We start from the raw sequence: 24,434 nt of genomic DNA on the forward strand, positions 1-24,434 counted from the left end.
GTTGGATCAACATGGAGGGAATTGAAATTAAGAAGCCAGATCGGGCTTGGATCGGGTGTTGGTGTGCTTGGCCCGATTTGATTTCTTTGGCTTCCTTTTTTGCTTTTGCTTGGGCTTTTTATTTTTGCTTTCAGCCCAATAAGCTTGCTGATTGCTTTTAGGCTATTAACATTTTGGCCTGCAACATATAGTAAATAATTAGCAACATATAATTATTGATACTTAACACTAATTATTTATTTTGCCCAAAAATAATGTTTGTCATCACTAATTAATTTAGTTAACTTCTTAACTCAACACTCATCACCATTCTCAACTTATGAACGCGTGTCTGACAACCACCTCCGTTCTACCTTAGATTGAGTGTGTATCTCTTGGGTTCCTGGTTCATGAGTTTGATTGCCTCTCCTGACAACAGAGTGTTCAAATCCGTGAAACCATAGTCTTCGTGGTATAAGCTAGAATCAATTGGCAGCACTCTTGAGATCCGAAAAGTCTAAACCTTGTCTGTGGTATTCCGAGTAGGATCTGGAAAGGGGTGACTGTGACGAGCTTCAAACTCATAAATGTTGGGCGCAGTGACAGTGTGCAAAAGGATCAATGGATCCTATTCCAGCACGAGTGAGAATCGACAGATGATTAGCCCTACGTAACCCGTAGTCGAACCATTTTCACTGAGAGGACAGATGGTAGCCATTGACAACAGTGATCCACCAACATACAGCTTGCCATGGAAGGAGCCTTGCGTACGTGAAGAAGACACCAGTAGGAAAGCAGAGATTCAGAAGACAGAGCATTTCCAAAACCTCAACCTGTTCCTCATTACTGAATCACAAGTACTTTTTATTTCATGTTATTTATTCTTCATAAACAAAAATCATTTTTTATCATTAATTTACTTACTAAGAGTTACAAGATAACCATAGCTTGCTTCAAGCCGGCAATCTCCGTGGGATCGACCCTTACTCAAGTAAGGTATTACTTGGACGACCCAATGCACTTGTTGGTTAGTTGTATCGGAGTTGTGTGATCACAAATCCGTGCACCAAGACTCATATAAATCCTATTTATAGTCCTAATTAAAACAGATTTAATACTTAAAGAAAATCCTAAAATATCTTTTCTAATGGTATTGTGATTTACAAAAATCAAATCTTCCAAAAGCCTTGTTGATTAGTTACAAACGTGGTCCCCACTTGGATTCTCGTATTCAGCGCCAAACAGTAGGGTCTGGGAGTTTGGCGCCACCCAGACAGTAAACTTTACTCGTGAGAAAAGGGCTTGGGCACTAAACGCCGGAGGTTGGGCATTTAGTACCCGGTCTCCTGAGTTCAACAATGGGTTACGTAGCTTTGGGATCTAAATGCCGAGTCGTGGCATTTAGTGCCAGCCTTCCCGAGACGAATGGTCCATTTGGACTATTCTGGTCGTGCGTACGTGCGATGTATGCGTACGCACGATCTCCCTTTTGCTCCAGTGATGCGCACACATGGAACTATGTGTACGCATGGTCCTCAATCGCTTCTTTATGCCATCTATCACCAATTTTTTACTAGAAAACCATTTGAAATCAATCAAATATTACGTAACTTAAAGTAGTATCCAATTAAATTAATCTACTAAAATTCTTTAACAAATCAACAAAAAAATTATATAAATCACATAAAAAAGATATCAATGATACTCACACATAACTAATCACCTGAAACAAGAAGGAAATCATTTAACATCCATTTATAGTTTGGCTTAGAAGAATCAGAAAAAGCGCTTTTGATATTAAATAAACAAAAACAAAAACATAAATGCTTCAAATGTCATGTCCTCCATTGTTTTAGATACTGCCTTTTAGTTATTCACTCAAAAACTGATCTATCATCTAATCATTAATCATCTTAAGGGTCAAAATTGTTATTTCAATATGTTTGGGTGAGTGGCGACTACTTCAATTGAACTAAGCTTAACAGACAATTAAAATACATTATTATTAGTTTGAAAATATTTAGTAACCAAAGGATTAGTAAAAAACAATCTAAATTTATCTCATTTAATATTTATTAATTATTATTAAAATTAATAAATATTAAATAAAATAAATTTAAATTTTTTTTGTCTTTTTAATATTAGTATTATTAATTATTAAGATTTTATTAACTTATGTCCTAAGAACATAAGTTAAACATACTATAAAAACATATTTTATAAAAATTATTATAAAAATATTTTTTTTATGTTTTTAATATTTTATATAAAAAATGTATTATATTAAAATTTTTTTATTATTATATTTTTAAAATATGTCTTTAATACACAACTTAGTGAAATCTTAGTCATTATTATTAATAGTAGTATTTAATTATCATGAGTATGCAAGAACCAACAAGGATTATAAATTGTAGTCGCAACTAACCATATAGACAAAAAGTTAAAAATATAGTGGAAGTGGTGAGAGTGTGGGAATAACTTTCAATAATAACAACCAAGGTTCTGAAAATCGAAACGGTCATCGAACCACTTTAGTTACTAGTTTACTGATTCATAGGTTTAACTGATTCGATCGTGATTAAACTGAAAAAACCGTTTTATAATAAAATAATAAATAAAATATAAATAAACACATTAAAACATAATTATATTCTAATATAAACTTTAAAATATCATCCAAATTAAAAGTACTACATAAATCAGAATATTATAATCTCATTCAAATACAAACTCAAAAATCAAATAACAAAAACAACCAACCAAATATAAAATGCCAACATTCAACTGATCCAAATTTATCATTCAATCTTATTAGTCATTTGAAATTTTCATGAGATCAGCTGGACTTATTCCGTTGGTAAGGTATAAATCCAAGTCAATATATATAAATGCAAACCAAAAATTGAATGTTTGCAAAACATTTCATTGATCAAATCTAAAATGCGGTGAGATCAAATAACAACAAGCAAGCATCACAAAGCAAAACAATCATATTCATCTTGGAACGACACAACACAACCCTACCCTAATCAATTAATCAATCAATACTTCAAAAATTAATCATACTTCAAGCAATCAACAATAAGGTTTAGAACCAATAATTAATCAATGTTTTAACAATTATTATTAAAAAAATAATATTCATACCTATGGTTGAAGAATCACAAGTACAAAATCCAAATAAAAAATTCAGCAACCCAATAACAAAAAATAAAGACAATCTCAATCTCAAGAATCACAATATTACCAGTAGTTTAGCAAATTAACAATTTGATAAAACAAAGCAACCCAATAATCTCAATTTCAACTTTCAACAATCACAATAATTTAACAAACTAACAAGTACAAAATCCAAATAGAAAATCCAACAACCTAATAACAAAAAAAAACAAAGACAATTTCAATCTCAAGAATCACAATAACAGCAACAATTTAGCAAATTTATAATTTGAGAAGAGCAAAGCAACCCAATAATCCCAAGTGCAAGAATGACAACAACTATTTACCGAATTAACAAGTACAAAATCACAGGTTCACAAGAACTCACAGCAAATCACTCCAACCTAATAATCTCATAAATCAAAATTATTCGATAATAATTCAACCTAGTAACAAGTTACAACAATAAAATTCACAACTTAACTAACAATAATTATTCAAAATTATTCAACAATCATTCAACAAAGTTCACAGTTTAGTTCGCAGTTCATAGAAAAATAAGAAAGCTAAATCATAGACATAGCTCACAGTTTACTGTTCACAATTCACAAATCTTCACAGTAACAACAAATTATTCAATTATAGTTAAAAAAATTACCTAGAAGCTAGAAGCCTTGAACAGAGCACGTAAGAGGCTAGAATGGCTCAGTAAATCAGTTCACACTTCAGTACTTCACAGTTCACAGAGCTTCACAGAATCAAACAATGGTTCAATCATAGTTAATAAAAAAATTTACCTAAAAGCTAGAAGAAGCCTTCAACAGAACATGTGAGAGGGAGACAGAGACACCGAGTGACCAAGACAAGGAAGCGTGGCTGCGCGATGGGATTCGAACGGGTTTCGAATGTTGCAGAGAAACAGAGCTAGTGCCCGCGGTAGGGTGGCTGCGCGACAGAGGAAGGTTGCGATGGCTGCGCGATGGATGGGAAGGTTGATATCGATGGCTACTGCGCGATGGAAGAAAAGTGAGCGACCAGACGGTGGCTGCTCGAAGGAACGACGGCAGCGGAACGAGGTGGCTGGACGCAGGTGAGGATAGCCAAGAGCTCGATTGAGAGGAGCCCTACCCTTGACCGAGTGTGAGAGAGGCAGAGCGTTCTGGAATCTGGATGGATTTAGGGCCTTTGGCACGAGAGGATAGAGTTAGGGCAAAGTTAGATGAAATGGCGAGGTTTGGTTCTCTGCTCAAAAAACTGGCCGGATCACGATTCAGTTTAACCGATCAATTCCCAACCAGTTCACGAGTTCAATTCCAATTTTTGAAATTTCCAATTTTACTATTTGTCCAAACCGTATTTCTTTGCGGTTCACGATTCAACTGGTTTTCAGAACCTCCTTAGTAACAACCAATTGTATAGATAGTCACAACAAAAAAAACCAATTGTATAGACACCTGTTATCACTGTTCACACACACATAAATGTGGAATTAATTTAATTTTCATGTATACAGTAAATCATTGGTTAGGAAAAAACTTACACATATATTTAATTATGAATGTGAAATCAATAAAAATAATTATATTTTATAATAACTATATAAATTATCATAAAAAATAAATATAATTTAATAATTATATAAAATATTTTATAATATCAATATGTCAAATTTAAACTTTGCACATATAATAAAATGCTAATTTGGCATTTATAAGTCAAGTAATATTCAATGATCATGTTAAATGATCACGCTGATATTAATTTTGAAAGGATATTAACATTTAAATTTATATTATTATATTCTTTAGTATTTATTTTTGTCAATAATTACCCTTACATAAAATGTTAAACTTATTAATAAAAGTAACAATATGAAAATATCAAATTAAATATGAATACAAAACATTAATAAACAACAATGGATTTTTTTTTCTTTTGTTAGTTTTCATTTCTCATGCATTCAAGTAGGATGAAAATTGTAGCATAAAATAAAATTTTCTTTTTAATATCTCTCCGTCTAAATTTAAGACTTTTTATCAAGTAATGTATGTTATATTTTTTATTAATTAGATAAATCTTAAATTTTTATTTTATTATATTTTATAAAAATTATTAGAAAAAAATTTAAAAAGACAATTTATTAACTATGACTATTTCTCTATTAATTTTCAAATAAATTACATATATTTTCGTACGAGCTCGAAATTAAAACACATAACATGCTTTGTACATTACTCTAACAAACTATTTAAACTTTTTTTTTTTGGTGACTAAACTATTTAAACTTTTCTTGTTCATTCACCGCACCCAAAAATAAAAACATAACAATTGTAATTATCCGTGCCATGCACGTGATAAGATTGAAATTATAATTTTAAATTATATTTTAAAATTAATTTAAATTATAATAATTTGATTAATAAAAAATTAATATGTTATGCATTGTTTGTTTTTTTTTAAAATTTAGTATTAATTGGATTAACTCTAAAATAGTTATTAATCGATTTTAATAATCTACTTTTTTCAATAAATCAGACATATATACTGAATGTGATCATAAATAATATAGTAATAGTTAAATCTATCAATAAACATATTGGCTATTATCACATTCTAAAACAAATTAAATATAAAGGCTATTAACACGCATTTATAAATCTATAAAATCGCACTGTCTTTAATTCGTGCAAGGTTTATTTATCAAATAAACTTAAAATATAAACAAAAAATATTTATAAAATGGACCTAGCATCACTTGAAAGAATCATGGAAAATAATCAACTTATTACCTTATCATCCATAAGAACCATTTCTATGTAAGTCGTGTTGTTCTTGTCAAATTTGGATGAGACTTTTCATAACCTTATAATTCTTGTCTTTATTTTTCAAACTTTTTCATTACATAATCTATCATAGGTAATACTGTTGATAGAATCGTAGTTAGTATCATTTAGGTATGAAAAATAATAAACAAAAGAAGTTCTATGTCTGAGGTACGAATTTTCTAGATGATAAATAATTGTAACAATTCACTATTAATCCTTATATATACACACACTAGTTATACACGGTAATAGTTAACAAATATTTTCAATGGAGATACTTACTCAATATATATGTTATCGACATTAATTATATGCCAATATTTTTAGGAAAGAGCTAAAAGAGGAGATATGTAAATATATATAATATTATTGCTATATAGGAAGCATACATAAATTGCTACATTTTATTATGTTATACAACTTAAAATTATACTATCATGTTATTATTAATCCTAGATATTTGTTATAATTATATCAAATTTAATTATGAATCTAAATAAATAAAATAGATAACATTCAATATTACTTTTTTCTTTTTTGCATTCAATATTACTGTAAATATAAAAAGTAAAATAATTAACGAAAAAATATGAGCAGAAAATAAAATATATTAATTAAAATTCAATTTGTTATCTAATTAATCTTGTGTCTATATGATATAACTTTACAAAAATATTATGAATCACAACTTTTTTTTATTCTACAAAAAAGAAAAACACTATATGTAGCATTTAGTAGTATAAAATTATAAAATTTAATTATTGATATTGATATTAATCATAATTGATTATTAATACTCTAATTTTTTAAAATATATTTTATATTTTTAAAATATAATGCATGTACCGTGTAGACTTTATTATTATTATTATTATTATTATTATTATTATTATTATTATTATTATTATTATTATTATTATTATTATTATTATTATTATTATTATTATTATTATTATCCACTAATTGATATCAAATTAAATGAGTCACTATTAATATGTGCATCAATTATCTCCTAATAAAATTATTACACTTGAATGAGAATTAGAATTATATCAATTGATATAATTAGAATGATTAAAAATATCAATGATTTATAAGTAGTTTAATAACTCATTAAATATTAATTTGATATAATTATAATGAAGATATTTTCTTAAATTAATATAATCATGCATTATTCATGAGCTAATTGTAATATAATTAAAATAAATTTATTTGAAAAAAATTCATGTATAATTTTCAGAAATTATAATAATTTTTTTATTTATATATACGTATATATTAATTTTGTTAAATAATTCTATATATATATATATATATATATATATATATATATATACATAAATAAAAAAATATATAAATTATATTTTGTTAAATTTCATGTTATCAGCTATTAAAAATATTTAAATCACATGTATTAATTTTTTTTGTTATAATTATTTCATTATATATATATGATTATTTTTTATTCTACAATCATGCAATAATATTTTTTATAATATTATTGCTATATATGAAGCAGCTTTATATTACTATAATTATATCAAATTTAATTATGATTGTAAATAAATAAAATAGAAAACAATCAAAACTAATTTTTTTATAATCAAAATTTACTGTAAATTTAAAAAATAAAATCACTAATGATTAAAAATTTGAGTAGAAAATAAAAATTCATAAGCTAAATTCAATTTGTTAACTAATTAATTTTATGTCCATATAATAATATTATTATTATTATATATTGATTAAAACTGTGAATACATACTAATAAAATTATTATATACGAATGAGAATTAGAACTATGTCAATTATATTAATTATATAAATTTAAAATTATTATTATTATTATTATTATTATTATTATTATTATTATTATTATTATTGAGTAATGATGATAATTCATGTGATAATGAATATTACCTATAAAACATCTAAAATTAAATAATATTCAAGTATAATTATGTGACAATTATAATTCAAAAATTACTGTAAATGAAGTCACGTGAATTATTATTATAATTGATATAATAATTGCTATAATTGCTACATATTCTCAATTTTATCGGTTGTATCAATTTAACTATATCAATTATATTCAAATTAGTAGTCAATTATTTTTATGAAAATTCTTGCTATAATTAGGTTATACTTATGAGATTATCTTGTATTAATCGTTATAATTAATTTAATAAAGATATTTATTAAGTATATATGTTATCTATATTAATTATATGCCAATATTTCTAAGAATAAGTTTAAAAAAGTGATATATAAATATATATAATATTATTATTATATAAAAAATAAATTTAAATAATATATTAAATATTAATTTAATATAATTATAATAAAAATATTTTCTTAAAATAATATATTTATACATTATTCATGAGCTAATTATAATGCAATTAAATGTATAATATTATTCTATTATTTACCGTCATGATTTGATTTGATTGTTTTCTAGTTTATTTACTTACATAAATGATTAAAATATATAATATAACTATCGTAATTATTATAATTTTATGATATAATTATAATTAACATGTTTTATCATAATTAAATATTTATTTGATATAATTATAATGAAAAAAGTTTTCTAAAATAATATAATCATACATTATTTATGAGCTAATTATAATACAATTAAAGATATTATTATATCATAATGTCTACTTACTATATTAATATAATATCAAAAGATACATATTTTATTATTTTTTATAGATAAAATCGGTTTTTATTGGCAACTAAATTGTGTTTAGGTCAATGAAAACTATATGTTTAGGTAGAGATTTTTTGTCAAATATAATGAAAATGCAAATAAAAAAATAAAGGATAAAAATAAACTTAAATAATATATCTGGCACCACTTTATTTTATTAATTATTAAATTATTTAAAAATAGTACATCCACGAAAAATACTCATAATATATAAATTGAGGCAATAATTTAAAATTTTCTAATTATAATTTAATCAAATACTAATATTAAAACCAAATTACTTAAACAATATTGAATCTATTCTAGTTCTTAGTCACGTATAATATAGAGTCATTCTCGTAACGATAACCAACTGAAATAACATCGTAAATATCAACATTTAGAATTTGTGCAAATTCAAACCATCCTCTTGTTAAATAAGCTTCATCATCCGCTATCCATGTAATGCGGCAATGTATAGAATTGCCACACCGAGAAACCAAACTAACCCTTATTCCTCTCAATGGCATTGCATACAAAAGAAAGTCGGTAATTTCTGAAAAAAATCACAATATGTTATAAAATTATTCTAATCATGAACAACTTAAAATAAGAAAATTTAAATATATTACCAATCGTTGAAATTGCATATCTGAGTTTGTCACGCATTTAGTAAAACTGAACTTCAACTGAGAGAATTCAATCTCATTATGTGTTCCACTTTAAAGATTTTCGGACAGACGTAAAAGCATGGAGGGGATGAAACTTGAACTTGCCCTATAAAATTCCGTGATTGCAATTCTTCAATAAAAAATCGAGCTCCTCCCAAGAAAGCTAACTTTAACCACATTCTATTAGGTTGGTCATAATAGGTAAGTAGATCCAACCATCCTTCGGTAAAGTAGAGATTATTACCCATTCTTTGAACGCTTACATCCATGTAGTTGGAACCTGAATCAGTGAAGACAACTCGATGAGGTATTTCATGGATGTGATGCATTGTAAACGATTGTGGTAAAAGACAATCGAATTGAAACATTAGATGATAAGAATAAATTAGAGTAATAATAATTAATAATTATTAAAAGAATAATATAATAGAATGAGTATATGAAAAATATTATAAAAAATTATAAATTGTACCTTAAAAGGATCAACTTCAATAAAAAACGAAGAATACATTCTTATTTTATGAAGTAGTAAAAAAATACTAAATATAAAATTATGAGCTGACTCTCAAATTTAGATTCATGTACCACAGAAAAATACTATTTATATACATTAGTAAAACAAAAACAAATATGTAAATTACTTATTATTAAGGCAATTTTTTATTATGTACAGTAATTACGCATTATAATTGATAAGTAATTTAATAGTGCATTAAATATTGATTTAATATAATTATAATAAAGATATGTTCCTAAATTAGTATAATTATATATTATTTATTAAATATTAATTATAATATAATAATATAATTATAATAAAGGTATTTTTTTATAAAATAATTTAGAATAGATGTAAAAATTTTATTCGTTTTGGAGGAAAAACGAACTCACGAGAGATTGACACGTCACATTTATTAGCAGGAGGAAAATCCAATTTTAATATATTAAGTAGATAAGTAGATAATAAAAATAAATAATTATTTTCAGAAAAAAAATCTTAGTTCCCGTATTTAATGCAGTTTTCTGTTTCTGGTATTTTTCTTTCTCATTTCTCTTTCTTTCCCTTTCTCTTGCTCTTTCTCTGAGCTCTAATCCCAACTGCAGCTCAAAACTCGCAACTCCAGATCCATTACAACTTCCCTATATACCTGGAATCGTTCCGTTTTGACTCACCGAGTTACCTCTTCAAGCTCTCTTCTCACTTCTCTTTGCTTAAGGTAAACAAAACTTTCCACACTTTTCTTTCCCCATTCAAATCTCTTCATTAACACCATCATTTCCTTGATTATCTCACACCCTCTGATTCGTTACCCCGCTGTTCATTAATCCTAGCTCATGTAATCTAAATTCCATTTTTTCCCTCTCTCTTTCTTGGATCATATTCTGCTGATTTTGTAATCTTGGGGTTTTCAAGCTTATCATTTCCAACCACAACCCCCCACTTTCCTTTCCTGATCTGGGTGCTATTAAAACTTGAACTTTCCCGATAAAAGTTAGATCTTTTGTGCAAATTTAGTGTCTTTGTTTGATTTCCACTTCTGGATGTGCGTGCTAAATCATAATCCAATAGAAATTGCTGTATAACTAACAAGAAGGGACAAAAATGAAAAAAAAAGGGTAGTCTTAATTTCAGACTTAGGGGTCATGAGGAGCATCAATTGCTATGTTCCTTTGTTTGTTTGTTTGTTGTTCATAGGATTCTTAGCTACTGAGGTAGTCCTAGGACAAAATTATAAGCCTGCAGATAACATTCTATTGAGTTGTGGTGGGCCTCCAACTAGTAAAGATTCTGATGGAAGGGTATGGTATAGTGATGTTGGTTCCAAGTTTGCATCATCCAAGGGAAACACCAGCACCTCGCTGGCGGCAACTCAGGACCCTGCTGTCCCTACTGTGCCATACATGAATGCCAGGGTGTTCCATTCACCTTATACATACTCCTTTCCGGTGGCGTCCGGTTGGAAGTTCCTCCGGCTGTACTTCTACTCGGCGTCCTACAATGGACTCAATGCCAGCGACGCGCTGTTCTCGGTGACTTTGCCGTCCTATACCTTGCTCAGGAACTTCAGTGTGGCACAAACCACACTGGCTCTGAATTATGTCTACATTGTGAAGGAGTACTGCATCAATGTTGATGGGGACACCTTGAATGTGACTTTTGCTCCATCGACCAACAAGTCAAACGCTTATGCGTTTGTTAATGGGATTGAGGTTGTGTCCATGCCTGATATATATACTGAAACTGATGGTTCTACCATGATGGTGGGTACCAATTCTCCTATCACTGTTGACAACAGCACTGCGCTTGAGACTCTCTATAGGTTGAATGTGGGTGGAAATGATATCTCGCCTTCCCAAGATACTGGTCTGTTTAGGTCTTGGTCTGATGATGTGCCCTACCTATTTGGGGCAGCGTTTGGTGTGACCGAGCCTGCTGATTCGTCGGTCAAGATTCGGTATCCTCCAGGCACGCCAAGTTATATTGCTCCACTTGATGTCTACAGTACAGCCAGATCAATGGGGCCAACTCCGAAAATCACCATTAGATACAACTTGACTTGGATTTTTTCTATTGACTCTGGGTTTTCGTATCTTGTGAGACTCCATTTTTGTGAGGGAACATCAATTATAAACAAGATCAATCAGAGAGTATTTGATATATTCCTCAATAATCAAACTGCTGAGCCTGCAGCTGATGTTATTGCGATGGCACAAGAAGAATACGGAACTTCATATACAAATGGAGTTGCAATTCATAAAGATTTCGCTGTTTTTGTTCCCCATGGAGAGCCACGTCAGGATCTGTGGCTTTCGTTACATCCTGATAAAACTATGAAGCCCAACTATTATGATGCAATCCTGAATGGAGTGGAGATATTCAAAATAAGTGATGCTAAGGGTAATCTGGCTGGGACAAATCCTATTCCTCCTCCAGTGCAAGATGACATTGACCCGGCTAAGGCTAGGAGTCATCATGCTATGTCGAAGAATCATACAGGAATAATTGCAGGAGGTGTTGCTGGAGGAATTGTTGTAGCACTTGTCATTGGACTATTTGCTTTCATTGTATCCCGTCGTCGCAGCCAAGGAAAGGAGCCTAGTTCAAGTGAAGGGCCATCCGGTTGGCTTCCACTTTCTCTGTACGGCAATTCGCACTCTGCAGCTTCGGCCAAGACCAACACAACAGGAAGTTATGCGTCCTCTCTGCCATCAAACCTTTGTCGTCACTTCTCATTTGCTGAAATCAAGGCTGCTACGAACAACTTTGACGAGGCTTTGCTTCTTGGTGTCGGAGGATTCGGCAAGGTTTACAAAGGTGAAATCGATGGTGGTTCAACCAAAGTAGCAATCAAGCGTGGGAATCCATTGTCTGAGCAAGGAGTGCACGAGTTCCAAACCGAGATTGAAATGCTCTCTAAACTCCGCCACCGCCACCTTGTCTCGCTGATTGGTTATTGTGAAGAAAACACTGAAATGATTCTTGTCTATGATTACATGGCCCATGGAACACTCAGGGAGCATCTATACAAGACACAGAAACCTCCATTGCCATGGAAGCAAAGGCTTGAGATATGCATTGGAGCTGCTCGGGGTTTACACTATCTTCACACTGGTGCCAAACACACTATCATCCACCGTGATGTGAAGACAACAAACATCTTACTTGATGAGAAGTGGGTGGCCAAGGTCTCCGATTTCGGCTTGTCAAAAACCGGCCCAACATTGGATAACACACACGTAAGCACTGTCGTAAAGGGTAGTTTCGGATACTTGGATCCAGAATACTTCAGGAGGCAGCAGCTCACTGACAAATCCGATGTTTACTCGTTTGGGGTGGTTCTCTTCGAGATACTCTGTGCTCGTCCGGCTCTAAACCCGACCCTTGCCAAGGAACAAGTGAGTCTAGCCGAGTGGGCGGCTCACTGCTACAGAAAAGGCAATCTTGACCAGATTGTGGATCCTTACCTCAAGGGCAAGATAGCCTTTGAATGCTTCAAGAAGTTTGCCGAGACTGCGATGAAGTGTGTGGCCGACCAAGGTATCGAGCGGCCGTCCATGGGCGATGTCTTGTGGAACCTCGAGTTTGCTTTGCAGCTGCAAGAAAGTGCCGAGGAGAGTGGCAAGGGCTTCGCTGGAATACTCAACGAGGAGGAGCCGCTATGCGCGGATCCTAAAGGGAAGAAGGACTCTGATGCATTGCCAATGTATGATGGCAATACTGATTCAAGAAGCAGTGGCATGAGCATGAGTATTGGTGGTAGAAGCTTAGCAAGTGAAGACTCTGATGGATTAACACCAAGTGCTGTTTTCTCTCAGATCATGAATCCAAAGGGTCGTTAAGTCCAATTCAAGAAACTGAAATTGAAGTTTAAATTCCACTCACAAAAAACTACTCAAGTTTAGTAGTCTTAATGTGTTGCTTTCTCATCTTTTAATTACACAATGAGTTCAAATTTGAAGGGTTTTTTTTTTCTTTTTTTTCATGTTATTAATTTTCCTAATATTACTACTTTTCCTTTGTACGGTTGTATCTGATTTATTATTTACTAGCGACTCAACAGGCACTAACATGTTCAGCCGCTTTTCTATTGTTTTTAAAAAATTAATTTAATTTTTCTATTAATATATTATTTATTTTTTAAATTTATTAGATAAATATTTTTTTATTTTAATATTGACGTGATCTTATTTATATCATATTTTGTTGAAATTAAAATTACTATAAAACACTTTAAAATGTTAAATTATAAAACCACACAATAAAGAGGTAATTTAAAATCATCATAGTTTAAAGTTCTAAGTAATATATGAGGTGAAATATTCGATAGAGTAAATTTTTATTCTCAACTATTCTAAAATATACAAAAAGTATTTTCAGAATGATAATGCTTCTATTGTATTTCTTTAAAAGTTTTAATGTCGTCTATTAATTTATAATATTTTTAATTTAATTTTTTAAATTTATTATGACAAAATAACAATATGATGAAGTTTTTGTCCGCTAAAATTGCGAAAATATTTTTAAAAATTAGTTTATTCATTGTACTTTATTTTTTTTTGGTGTTTATGTTATATTCCATACATTATTAAATTTTAATTTGATAATTTTTTTATCATTAAGGACTTATTATTTAGTTACTGTAATTTAATTAAGATTTATTTTTCATCACTAAATGATGTTATGTGTATTATGGTTTTTGCCATTAAATAATATTTGTAGTAGCATTTTTTTAGTTTGTACTTAAATTGGTTATTCAATAAAAATTTATCCGGTAACTCATAAAAATATATACAATATTATCTATATTTTTAATTTGAGAATTTTTAGTTTAGTTACCTATTGACTTATAATATTTAATATAGTATTTTGATATTTTTTAAAAAATTAGAACACATTTTGCCATGACCAAATTTTACTATCTATTAAATTTTTAATTGGGTAAAGATTCTATAATAAAAAGGATCCATATAATTTATACAATACATTAATAAATACATGAGATAAAATAAGACATATTTTTGTACTATTTTACAATAGTTGTTATTTTGTGTTTAAGGTAGATCTTTTCTAATTTTACTATTTAATTTTAAAAGATATATGTTGTTACCAAAATTTTATTACAAAGTTATTGTTATTATTAGTCTTATGAATGTATTGCCTATTTAAAATTTATAGTATTTGTTAATTATTTGTTTTATTTTTTTTATTATAGAATTCATAATTTTGTTTAACATTAGGCATTTTATATAGTAGTGCACAATATCAAACTTCTTAATTTATTTAATACAAAAAATATTTTAAATGAATATTATGCGATGAAGATAAAATATTAAAAATATAAGTAGAGTAAGTGAGTACTAACTTCATATTTGCATGGCTTTTAGTATTGTTTGTAACTGGTTCATTATAAGAGATTGATTGAGGCATTGAATTAGTAGCAGTGGTGTATGTCTCGACCTACACTAATAAAAAAAATACAAACTTAATATGTTGTAGATTATCTTAAAAGAATTAAAAATTAGTTCTCAGAAATCAAATCAAATCGCGTAAATTAAGTTAATTAATTTTGTTAATCTTCTATATTAGGATTTAATGTATAGGCAAAATGACTTAAAACCGTTATTACATGTTTTGAATATATAGGGTACTAACCAGTTAGGACATCACCACATCTTTTACTTGAACAACTTCATTATAATGTGATTTTAGACCTATATTTTTTAAGAGCAATACAGATAATAAGCATAATTTGAATTCATAAGATTAAAATTAGTTATCATGATTAAAGTTAACTTTTATGTCGCGTATAAAGGTGATTTTAATTATTTTAAATTTGTTTAATTTTATTCTCAAACGGAGAATATTTTAAAAATAATATTCTTTTATTATATTTTTTTCATTAATTTTTTTCAAAGTTTGAATATCGTCCATTAATTTGTGACATTTTTAAATTTATTTTTTTAATTTATTATGATAAATTAACAATATGATGAGTATTTTGTCCATTAAGATTGCAGAAATATTTTTTAAAAAATAGTTTATTTGTTATACTCTAATTTATCTTTATTTTTTGTGTTTATATTTTAACATTTCACATTAGAAATTTATTATATATTTAATATTATTAAATTAATATATTTTTTAATAATAAATAATATTACGTGTTTCATGATTATTATTATTATTGGCTGATATAGTAGCATTTTTTTATAATTGATATCTAAGATAGTTATTCAATAAAAATTGATTCAGTAACTCATATAAATATGTAAAGCGTTATCTATGTTTTTAATTTTAGAATTTGAAAATTATTTATCCAATCACTGTTTTTAATATTTAATATAGTATTTAGATTTTTTTTATAAAATTATGACCCATTTTACCGTGATCAAATTTTGGCATTTATTAAATTTTTAAATGAAAAATAATTTTATAATAAGAAGGATTAATTTTTTTTATACCATATATTTAAATACATGAGATGAAATATCAATATTCTTATATTCTTGTTCTATCATTATGTTTGTATTTAAGTCAGAATTCTCCTGGTTTTATTTTAAAATTATAAAAAATATATATTATTACCAAAATTTTAAAATATGAAAATATATAAATTAAAATAAAAACTAAGAAAATTAAATTAAAATATATTAAAAATCATTATGTTACATTAATTTAACACAATATATAAATATTATTTTGATAATAAAATTATTATGTTTGACAACTTTTTATAATTATCTTATAACGTAGTATTTTTGTGTTTAAAATGACTTCATTTATTTTTTTAATATGAGAATGCAAATGCATATTTTTTATTTTTAATATTTTATCCCAAGAATTTACATTAATTTGAAACATAAATATTTTTTTTGTAATAAATTTATAATAAAAGTTTTAGTTAAAGAGTACTCAATACTTCTTTTAATAATTTAGAGCAATAAATTTATTTTCATTTTATAGTTATTACTTTGTAAAATATATTTAATCAATCAAATTTAAAAATACACATGGCAAAAAATAAGCGATATGTTAATTTTTTTTCTCTTTATTCTATTTGTTATTATTAGTTTTATGAGTACATTGTTTATTTTAATTTTTTAATTATTTATATACTATATGATAAAGATGAAATATTAAAAAAATTATTATTTTGTCCACTAAATTTATTTTATGAAATAAATTATATAAGGATATACGAAGTCTAAACAAAATTGGACGCCAAATTCTAGTAACTTTTTGTATTTTTTATTAAGGAGTGCTCTGTTATATATGTAATTTTTTTTAGTTAAATAATAAGCATCAGAAATATATAAATAGTGTATATTAATTTAATTAATTTTGTTATAGAATACCAACCAATTATGTTACTATGACGTCTGTTATTTGGACCAACTCCATTATCATGAGCTTTCAATTCTAGATTTTTCAAAGAGTAGAATACAGATATTAAGCAAAAATTGAATTTATAACTGAAAAAATTAAATTATCATAATACATGTTAAGTTTTATGTTACCTGAAACAAAATGATGATGATGATGATGATGTGTGGCTCTTACCATTTGTCTAATTGTAGTTAATTATGTACTTGACAATAGATTTAGAATAGGAATTATATTAGTTGATATAATATGATTGCTGATTCGTTGAATTTTCCAATTATATTTGTCAGAACATAAGGTTGCAAGAGCACGATTGAAAGTGTAAAACAGATATTTAACTCTCTTGAGTAAAGTACTATTGAAGGCACATAAGTTTTTGTTATTGAAAGTGAATTGGTATTTAAATTGAGTACGTATTAAATTGAGTACGTATTCAAATTTAATACTCTACATAATTAATAGTTTAGATAGTTTAGGAAATTATAAACATAGACTTTAATAATACGTATCAATTAATAAACATAAACTTTGATAATACGTATCAAACAATGCAAACAAAATATTGATAAATTTTAATAAATATAGAATGTATTCATAGATAAATTTTAATACTATAGAATATATTTGAGTAGTAGTGTTCGATTTATAATTATACAAAAAAATACAAACTTTAGATATAAAAATTGAATAAGATAAAGAGTATTTGTTCTTTGATTTTTTTTAAAAATTAAAAATTAGTACTCAAAAATAAAATAAACCGTAAATATAAAATACCAATCACTTGTATTATCATAACGTCTATTATTATTTTTCAAAAGATACCTGTATTTGGCAATAGAATTAGCATAGAAATTGTATCAACTTCCTTGTCAAATTCTCTCACGATGATTTGCAATGTCCCTTTCTTAGTAAATGCATGTCAGAACCAAAAGATAGCAAGATGCAGAAAAAAGGATCGACAATAATGAGGAATATTTGTAAGTGGAGCAGTTATTTAATTTCCTCACGATTGCAGCAGTTATTTAATGGGTTAATAACTTTTTTTAAATTATAAACAAAAATGTATTTTTACTATTTTGTCCATAAATTTAATTTGTAAAATAAATTATTTGAGGGCAAATGGTGTCTATAAAAATTGGACACCAAACTCTGGTATTGGCTTTATATATTGGTATAGTAATTATTCAAACGGTGAATAACTAAAAAAATAGATAGTGACCGTAAAATATAAATATATGATAGGCAGTTAGAGTTCCTGTAAAAAGTCACCATTTGAAAAAAAATTCAAGTGTAACCGTATAATAGATTTATTAAGTGAAGAAATTATCATTTATTTTTTTCAATGTTATATATATTTATTAAAAATATTTTAACTTTTTTTGTGTATTAAATAAAACGTTTAAAAGAATTGTAGAATATTAAAAAAGATATGAAACGTAAAATTCTATTAGATATTAATTAGACCACTATTATTATGAGCATCTGAATAATAGCAATCATATTACTGGAACGACAATAATGTATTTTAAATGATTAATTTTTACGGTGTTTAATTTTTCTTTAGAGATAAATAATTCGTGAATATAAAAATTATATTAAACTGGTAGCATAATAATTATATTAAAAATAGTAAATTTATCAATTTAAATTTATGTAGTGAAGAAATTAATACTTCTGATATATCTATTTTTGATAAGGAAAAGTATAAAAAAATATCGAAAATTTAATTATTTTTGTTATATAGTGAAAAAATTTAGGTTACAATTATATTATTAAACACATATATCTTCTATCTAATATAATTTTTTTATAATGATGCGGTGCGAGAAAATTTTATTTATTCTTATAATAATATTATATAGGTCAATAATGGAAGGTTTATTGAATCAAAATTTATGAAAAAAGAAATTACTATTAATTAAATAAATATACAGGAGTTCTATCCATATTTATTACCATTTAGTCTATTACTTGAATCAGTTTTGTTTTTATTATGAGTATCTAAATATTTAAAAAATTTATTATTAACATGAAAATAATGTATGTTGACAATTTAAGAGTACATTCGATAGATAAATTACAAATAAATAGTACTAAGAGTATATTAACATAGAGATATTGTAGAAATAATTCAAATTAAATGACAAATTAAATTGTAGAATTAAAATTTAAAAAATACCAGAATTATCTACTAAAATTTAATAATAAATATATTATTAAACATTGAACATATATATTTTTTTTATAATAATACAATTATAAAAATTGTTTGGCAGTATAATATTATATTAAAAAATTATTAAACTATTTAATAATTGAGATTATAATTATATAAAGTACATTAAGACAATATAATAATATCTATAATAATATTATTTAGGCCAATAATAAAAGATTTATGGAATCAAAATTTAAGAAAAAATAAATAATTATTAATTAAATAGATATATGTATAAATATATAGGATTCCTTCCCATATTTGGACTGTTTGGGAACGACAATAATATATTTTAAATGATTATATTTTACAGTGTATAATTTTTCTTTAGAGATAAATAATTCGTGAATATAAAAATTATATTAAACTGGTAGCATCTATAACTTATAATATTGAAATAGTAAATTTATCAATTTAAATTTTTGTAGTGAAAAAATAATCACTTCTGATATATTTATTTTTTAGAAGGAAAAGTATAAAAAAAATATTGAAATTATCAACTAATTTTTTTTTGTTATACAGTGAAAAAATTTAAGCTACAATTATAATATTAAACATATATCTAATTTAATTTTTTTATAATGATACGGCGCGAGAAAATTTTAGGACAATAATGGAAGATCTATTGAATCAAAATTTATGAAAAAATAAATTACTATTAATTAAATAAATATACATGAGTCCTATCCATATTTATTACAATTCGATTTATTGTTTCGCTTTTATTATGAGTATCTAAATATTTAAAAAATTTATTCTTAAGATGAAAATAATGTAGGCGGAGAATTTAAAAGTACATTCGGTAGAGTACGGTAACATAGAGAAACTGTAGAAATAATTCAAATTAAATGACAAACTAAATTGTAGAAAAAAAGTTAAAAAAATATACCAGAATTATCTATTAAGTTTTTTTTACAGAATAAAAAAATTTAATAATAAATATATTATTAAACAGTGAATATATATATGTTTTTCTTATAATAATACAGTTATAAAAATTTTATATTTGTATGATATTATATTAAAAAATTATTAAACTATTTAATAATTGAGATTATAATGATGTAAATTACATTTAAGATAATATAATAATATTATTTAGGCCAATAATAAAAGAGTTATTGAATCAAAATTTAAAGAAAAATAAATTATTATTAATTAAATAAATATAAATATAAGATTCCTACCCATATTTGGATCGTTTGGTATATTACTTGAACCAATTCCGGTGTTATTGTGAGTATCTGTATATGTAAAAAATTTATTATTAAGATGAAAATAATGTAATTTGATAATTTAAGGGTACACTCAAGAAATAGATTATACATAATTGGTACGTACTAAGAGTCCAGTAACATAGATATATCGTAAAAAATAATTCATATTAAATAATAAACTAACAATATAAATTTATTACTGAGAAGTATAATTTAGAGTACCTGATATAGAGTATTGTTGAGGAGGTATATTTGTGATATCTTGGTGTTGCCATGTTAGTTGGTCCACTTGATGTATCGATTTGTTTTCCTCGTCTAATACTCTCTCGGTAACTGGCACGCCTTCTGGCAAGGTGTTGCTGCCTCTGTTCTTCACTCATATTTTGTCTTCGTTGTCTGGCATAGTCTTGCCAAGTTCGTCGACCACTCCCACGCGAATCTTCCATTGGTATGTTGTTAACTATAATTAATCAAAGAAACATATAAAAACAATTATACACTTTTATTTAATGACAAAAAATAAATTACAGAAGATTTTACATTATATTTAGGCGAAGTGAGAAGAATGCAGGAGAAGACAGAGGAAAAATGAAAGAAATTTTTTCTATTACGAAGAGATATGGAGTAACCAGTGAAGTGAGAGAGATTAAGAGAAAAAATTGGGAATAATACAATTGACGGAGTAATTGATGTGAGAGGAATTAACTGATGCAGTAGTGGAGAATTAAGTAGTAGAATTTTGTAACTGATGCAGTAACGTGATGTGAGAAAAATTAACGTGGAGAAGTTATATTGAAGTGAAGGTGGATGGAAATGAAATAGCAGAATGCTGTAACTGGAGGTAGGTTATTAAAAAGGATAAAAATAAAAAGAAAAATTGGACACCAAAAATGGATTTTCTCATTATATATTGTTATAGATTATTATTATATGTTTATGTAAGTTGTAATGCTGCTACTACATCAAAGATTAACCAGCAAACATGTTGTAACGAGGTTGTTATTATCAATAACTTTTAGATCCTCTTGAAGACAATTAGTGTCGCAATAGCAAAATTATTTGATTTTTGCCATCATTATCTCAAGTGTTTTAAATATTTTTAACCATTACATCAAAAGTTATATATTTGCTATAACATTTTTAGATTAAAATGTATTGTCACATTGTCTAATTTGTTATATGTATTTGTAAAACTATCCTATTCATACAAATACAAATTAGCTGAAGTATGTGCGAATTCATAGTGTATGACAATTAAATTTTATATTATAAATTAAATTTTAAAAGTGATTTTATATTAAATAAAATACAATATTGGAAATAGGAGGATGAGCACGCAAGTGGAGAACGTATGTAAGAGTTAGATAGGAGGAATTATTATTATTATTATTTTCAAAATTTTCCAGCTTATCTTTTGCATGGCACCATATGTCATATGTGGCTAGTGTTAGGTGGACAGCTGTATTGTGGTGTACAAATACTCAAAAAGAAGGGATCAAATTTTATGATTACAGAAGTGTTTGGATTAGCGTTTTGACTATGAAAAATATGTTAAAATTTGTTGAACGTTTGAATATTTTGTTTGGTTTTTTTTTTTTAATTTCAGAACATAGATGTGATTCTCAATTTTTATGAGGAGCTAAAAATTATAGTTTATGCGTTATGTTAACTTTTTATGTTTATCTATTTTATTAATTTTATTTTTTATTTTTTAAAGAGGTACAAATAATAATTCATCTTTAAAATTATTAATTTCACTAAAAAAGATAAATTAAATAAAAAATTAAATAATCAAAGAGGCACAAATATGGATTTTATTTTTTTTAGTTTTGTAAAATTTGACATGGTAATTTTTAGGGTAATTTACCTAAATAAAATGGTTGGGAGAAATCTTTACTCAAATGCAACAATTGTAATTCTTTTATTTGTGTATCCTGATTCTTTATTATGTAAACCGGGTAAGTTATCACGTTTTACTTTTTACACATAAATCGTGGCAGGTAAACACGGTTTATGAAATGACCAAGATGAGCATAAACCGTGGTAACTAAGCACGGTTTATAAAGAGAGAACTTTGATCATAAAACTTTGTTATTTCCCACGGTTTATGAAGAGATATGTAAATGCAAAAATCTTTGTTACTTGCCACGGTTTATGAAGAGAAAAATTCTATATATATGAGTGAGATTCAAGCTATTGAAGAGAAATATTCTTACAGTGGCAAGTGAGGAAGAGAGTTTTCTAAATAATAAAGGCAAATCACACTATTAAACCAGAATGGAGAAGAAATTACATGATTCAACCAAAACAAAAAATGTAACATGGATCAACTAGAAGCGTGTTTTTATGTAATTCGAATCAAACTAATTCGAATTACAAACCAACAGTAATTCAAAGTGATCAATTCAATCTACCTAATTCAAATTATGCATGCAGGTTGACTCAGGTCATTCGAATTACACTCATTCAAATTATAAGAGATGCAATTCGAATTACACTAAAAAAATAAAATTATCTAGAATATTGGACCAACTCAATGTTAATTAGATTTTTTATTTCTATTATAAAATATAAAAAAAATTAATTCTAAAAAAATCATGTTATCTTTTAAGATTTAATTTTTTTATTGTGATTTCATAAAGTATGCACAAAATTCACCTATCACAATAACTAAACTTATTTATTTACGTAAAATTTGTTTATCGACTCAGCAAACTTGTTTAGGTTTTAATATGATTTAAATTGTATTAGTATATTTTTATTTTTAATCAATTTAATTTTATTTAAATAATTAAATTTTTAAATTATAAAATTTGTATTAATTTGTAATTTAAAATTTAAATAGATATAATTTAAATTAATGATTTATAAAATTAATATAAGTAAGTTTATTTAAAATTTTAAATTTTAATATTTTAAATAAACATACTCTTATTATTTTAAAATTTTTTAAATTTAAATAAACGTACTCATGTTATTTTAAATAAGTATATTTTTTAAAATTTTAAATAAACTTACTTATTTAAAATAATATGAGTACGTTTATTTAAATTTAAAAAGCGGTTTATGTGTAAAAAGTAAAACGTGGTAATTTACCACGGTTTACATAATAATAAATGAAGACACGCAAATAAAGAAATTGCAATTGTTAAATTTGAGTAAAGATTTCTCCCAACCATTTTATTTAAGTAAATTATCCTAATTCTTATATATTGTTTATTATTATAATTCTTTTAAAATATGAATGATTGATCTTATTTAAAAAGAATAAATTAAATAAAAATTTAACTATAAGTAATAATAAAATTATAATCAGTAAAAAATTATAATTCAAAATAATATTAAAAATAAGAATACTAAAAGTAGTAAAAGAATATGATGCAAAAAAAGAGTATTTAAAAAAATGTAAAACTAACATTCTTATATATATACTTAAAAATGATAAAATAATACAAACAAGTTATTTTTTAATCATAATATAAATTATTGATCCTATTAGATAGAACAAATGAAACAAAAAAATAACCATAAATAATAATCGTAACAACTGTCCTTCACCTTTTTTAAATAATTCAAGTTTTGAAATTTAAAAACCAATTAGAAGATAAGTTTAGAATTTTAAATTACAGATAGAATCTAACAACCGCCTTTCTTTTGAATTTAAAATACCTCAATCATACATACCACAAATAGTATATAAATAGGGTACACTCATAGATAGAAGATCATCTTTCTCAAACACTAATTCTTCTCCTTCTCTTTCTCCA

At 26.2% G+C, this 24,434-nt stretch overlaps 1 protein-coding gene across 1 annotated transcript; it reads left to right on the top strand.

Annotated features, from left to right (window-relative positions):
* Positions 1 to 10,363: 10,363 nt before the first annotated feature.
* Positions 10,364 to 13,870, top strand: LOC112804216 (receptor-like protein kinase FERONIA). The gene has a single exon (XM_025847536.3). The coding sequence runs from the start codon at positions 10,992 to 10,994 to the stop codon at positions 13,686 to 13,688; it is 2,697 nt and encodes an 898-aa protein (XP_025703321.1). The 5' UTR covers positions 10,364 to 10,991; the 3' UTR covers positions 13,689 to 13,870.
* The last annotated feature ends 10,564 nt before the right edge of the window (positions 13,871 to 24,434 follow it).

This window comes from Arachis hypogaea, chromosome 1 (assembly GCF_003086295.3).
Source record: "Arachis hypogaea cultivar Tifrunner chromosome 1, arahy.Tifrunner.gnm2.J5K5, whole genome shotgun sequence".
Taxonomy (NCBI): domain Eukaryota; kingdom Viridiplantae; phylum Streptophyta; class Magnoliopsida; order Fabales; family Fabaceae; genus Arachis; species Arachis hypogaea.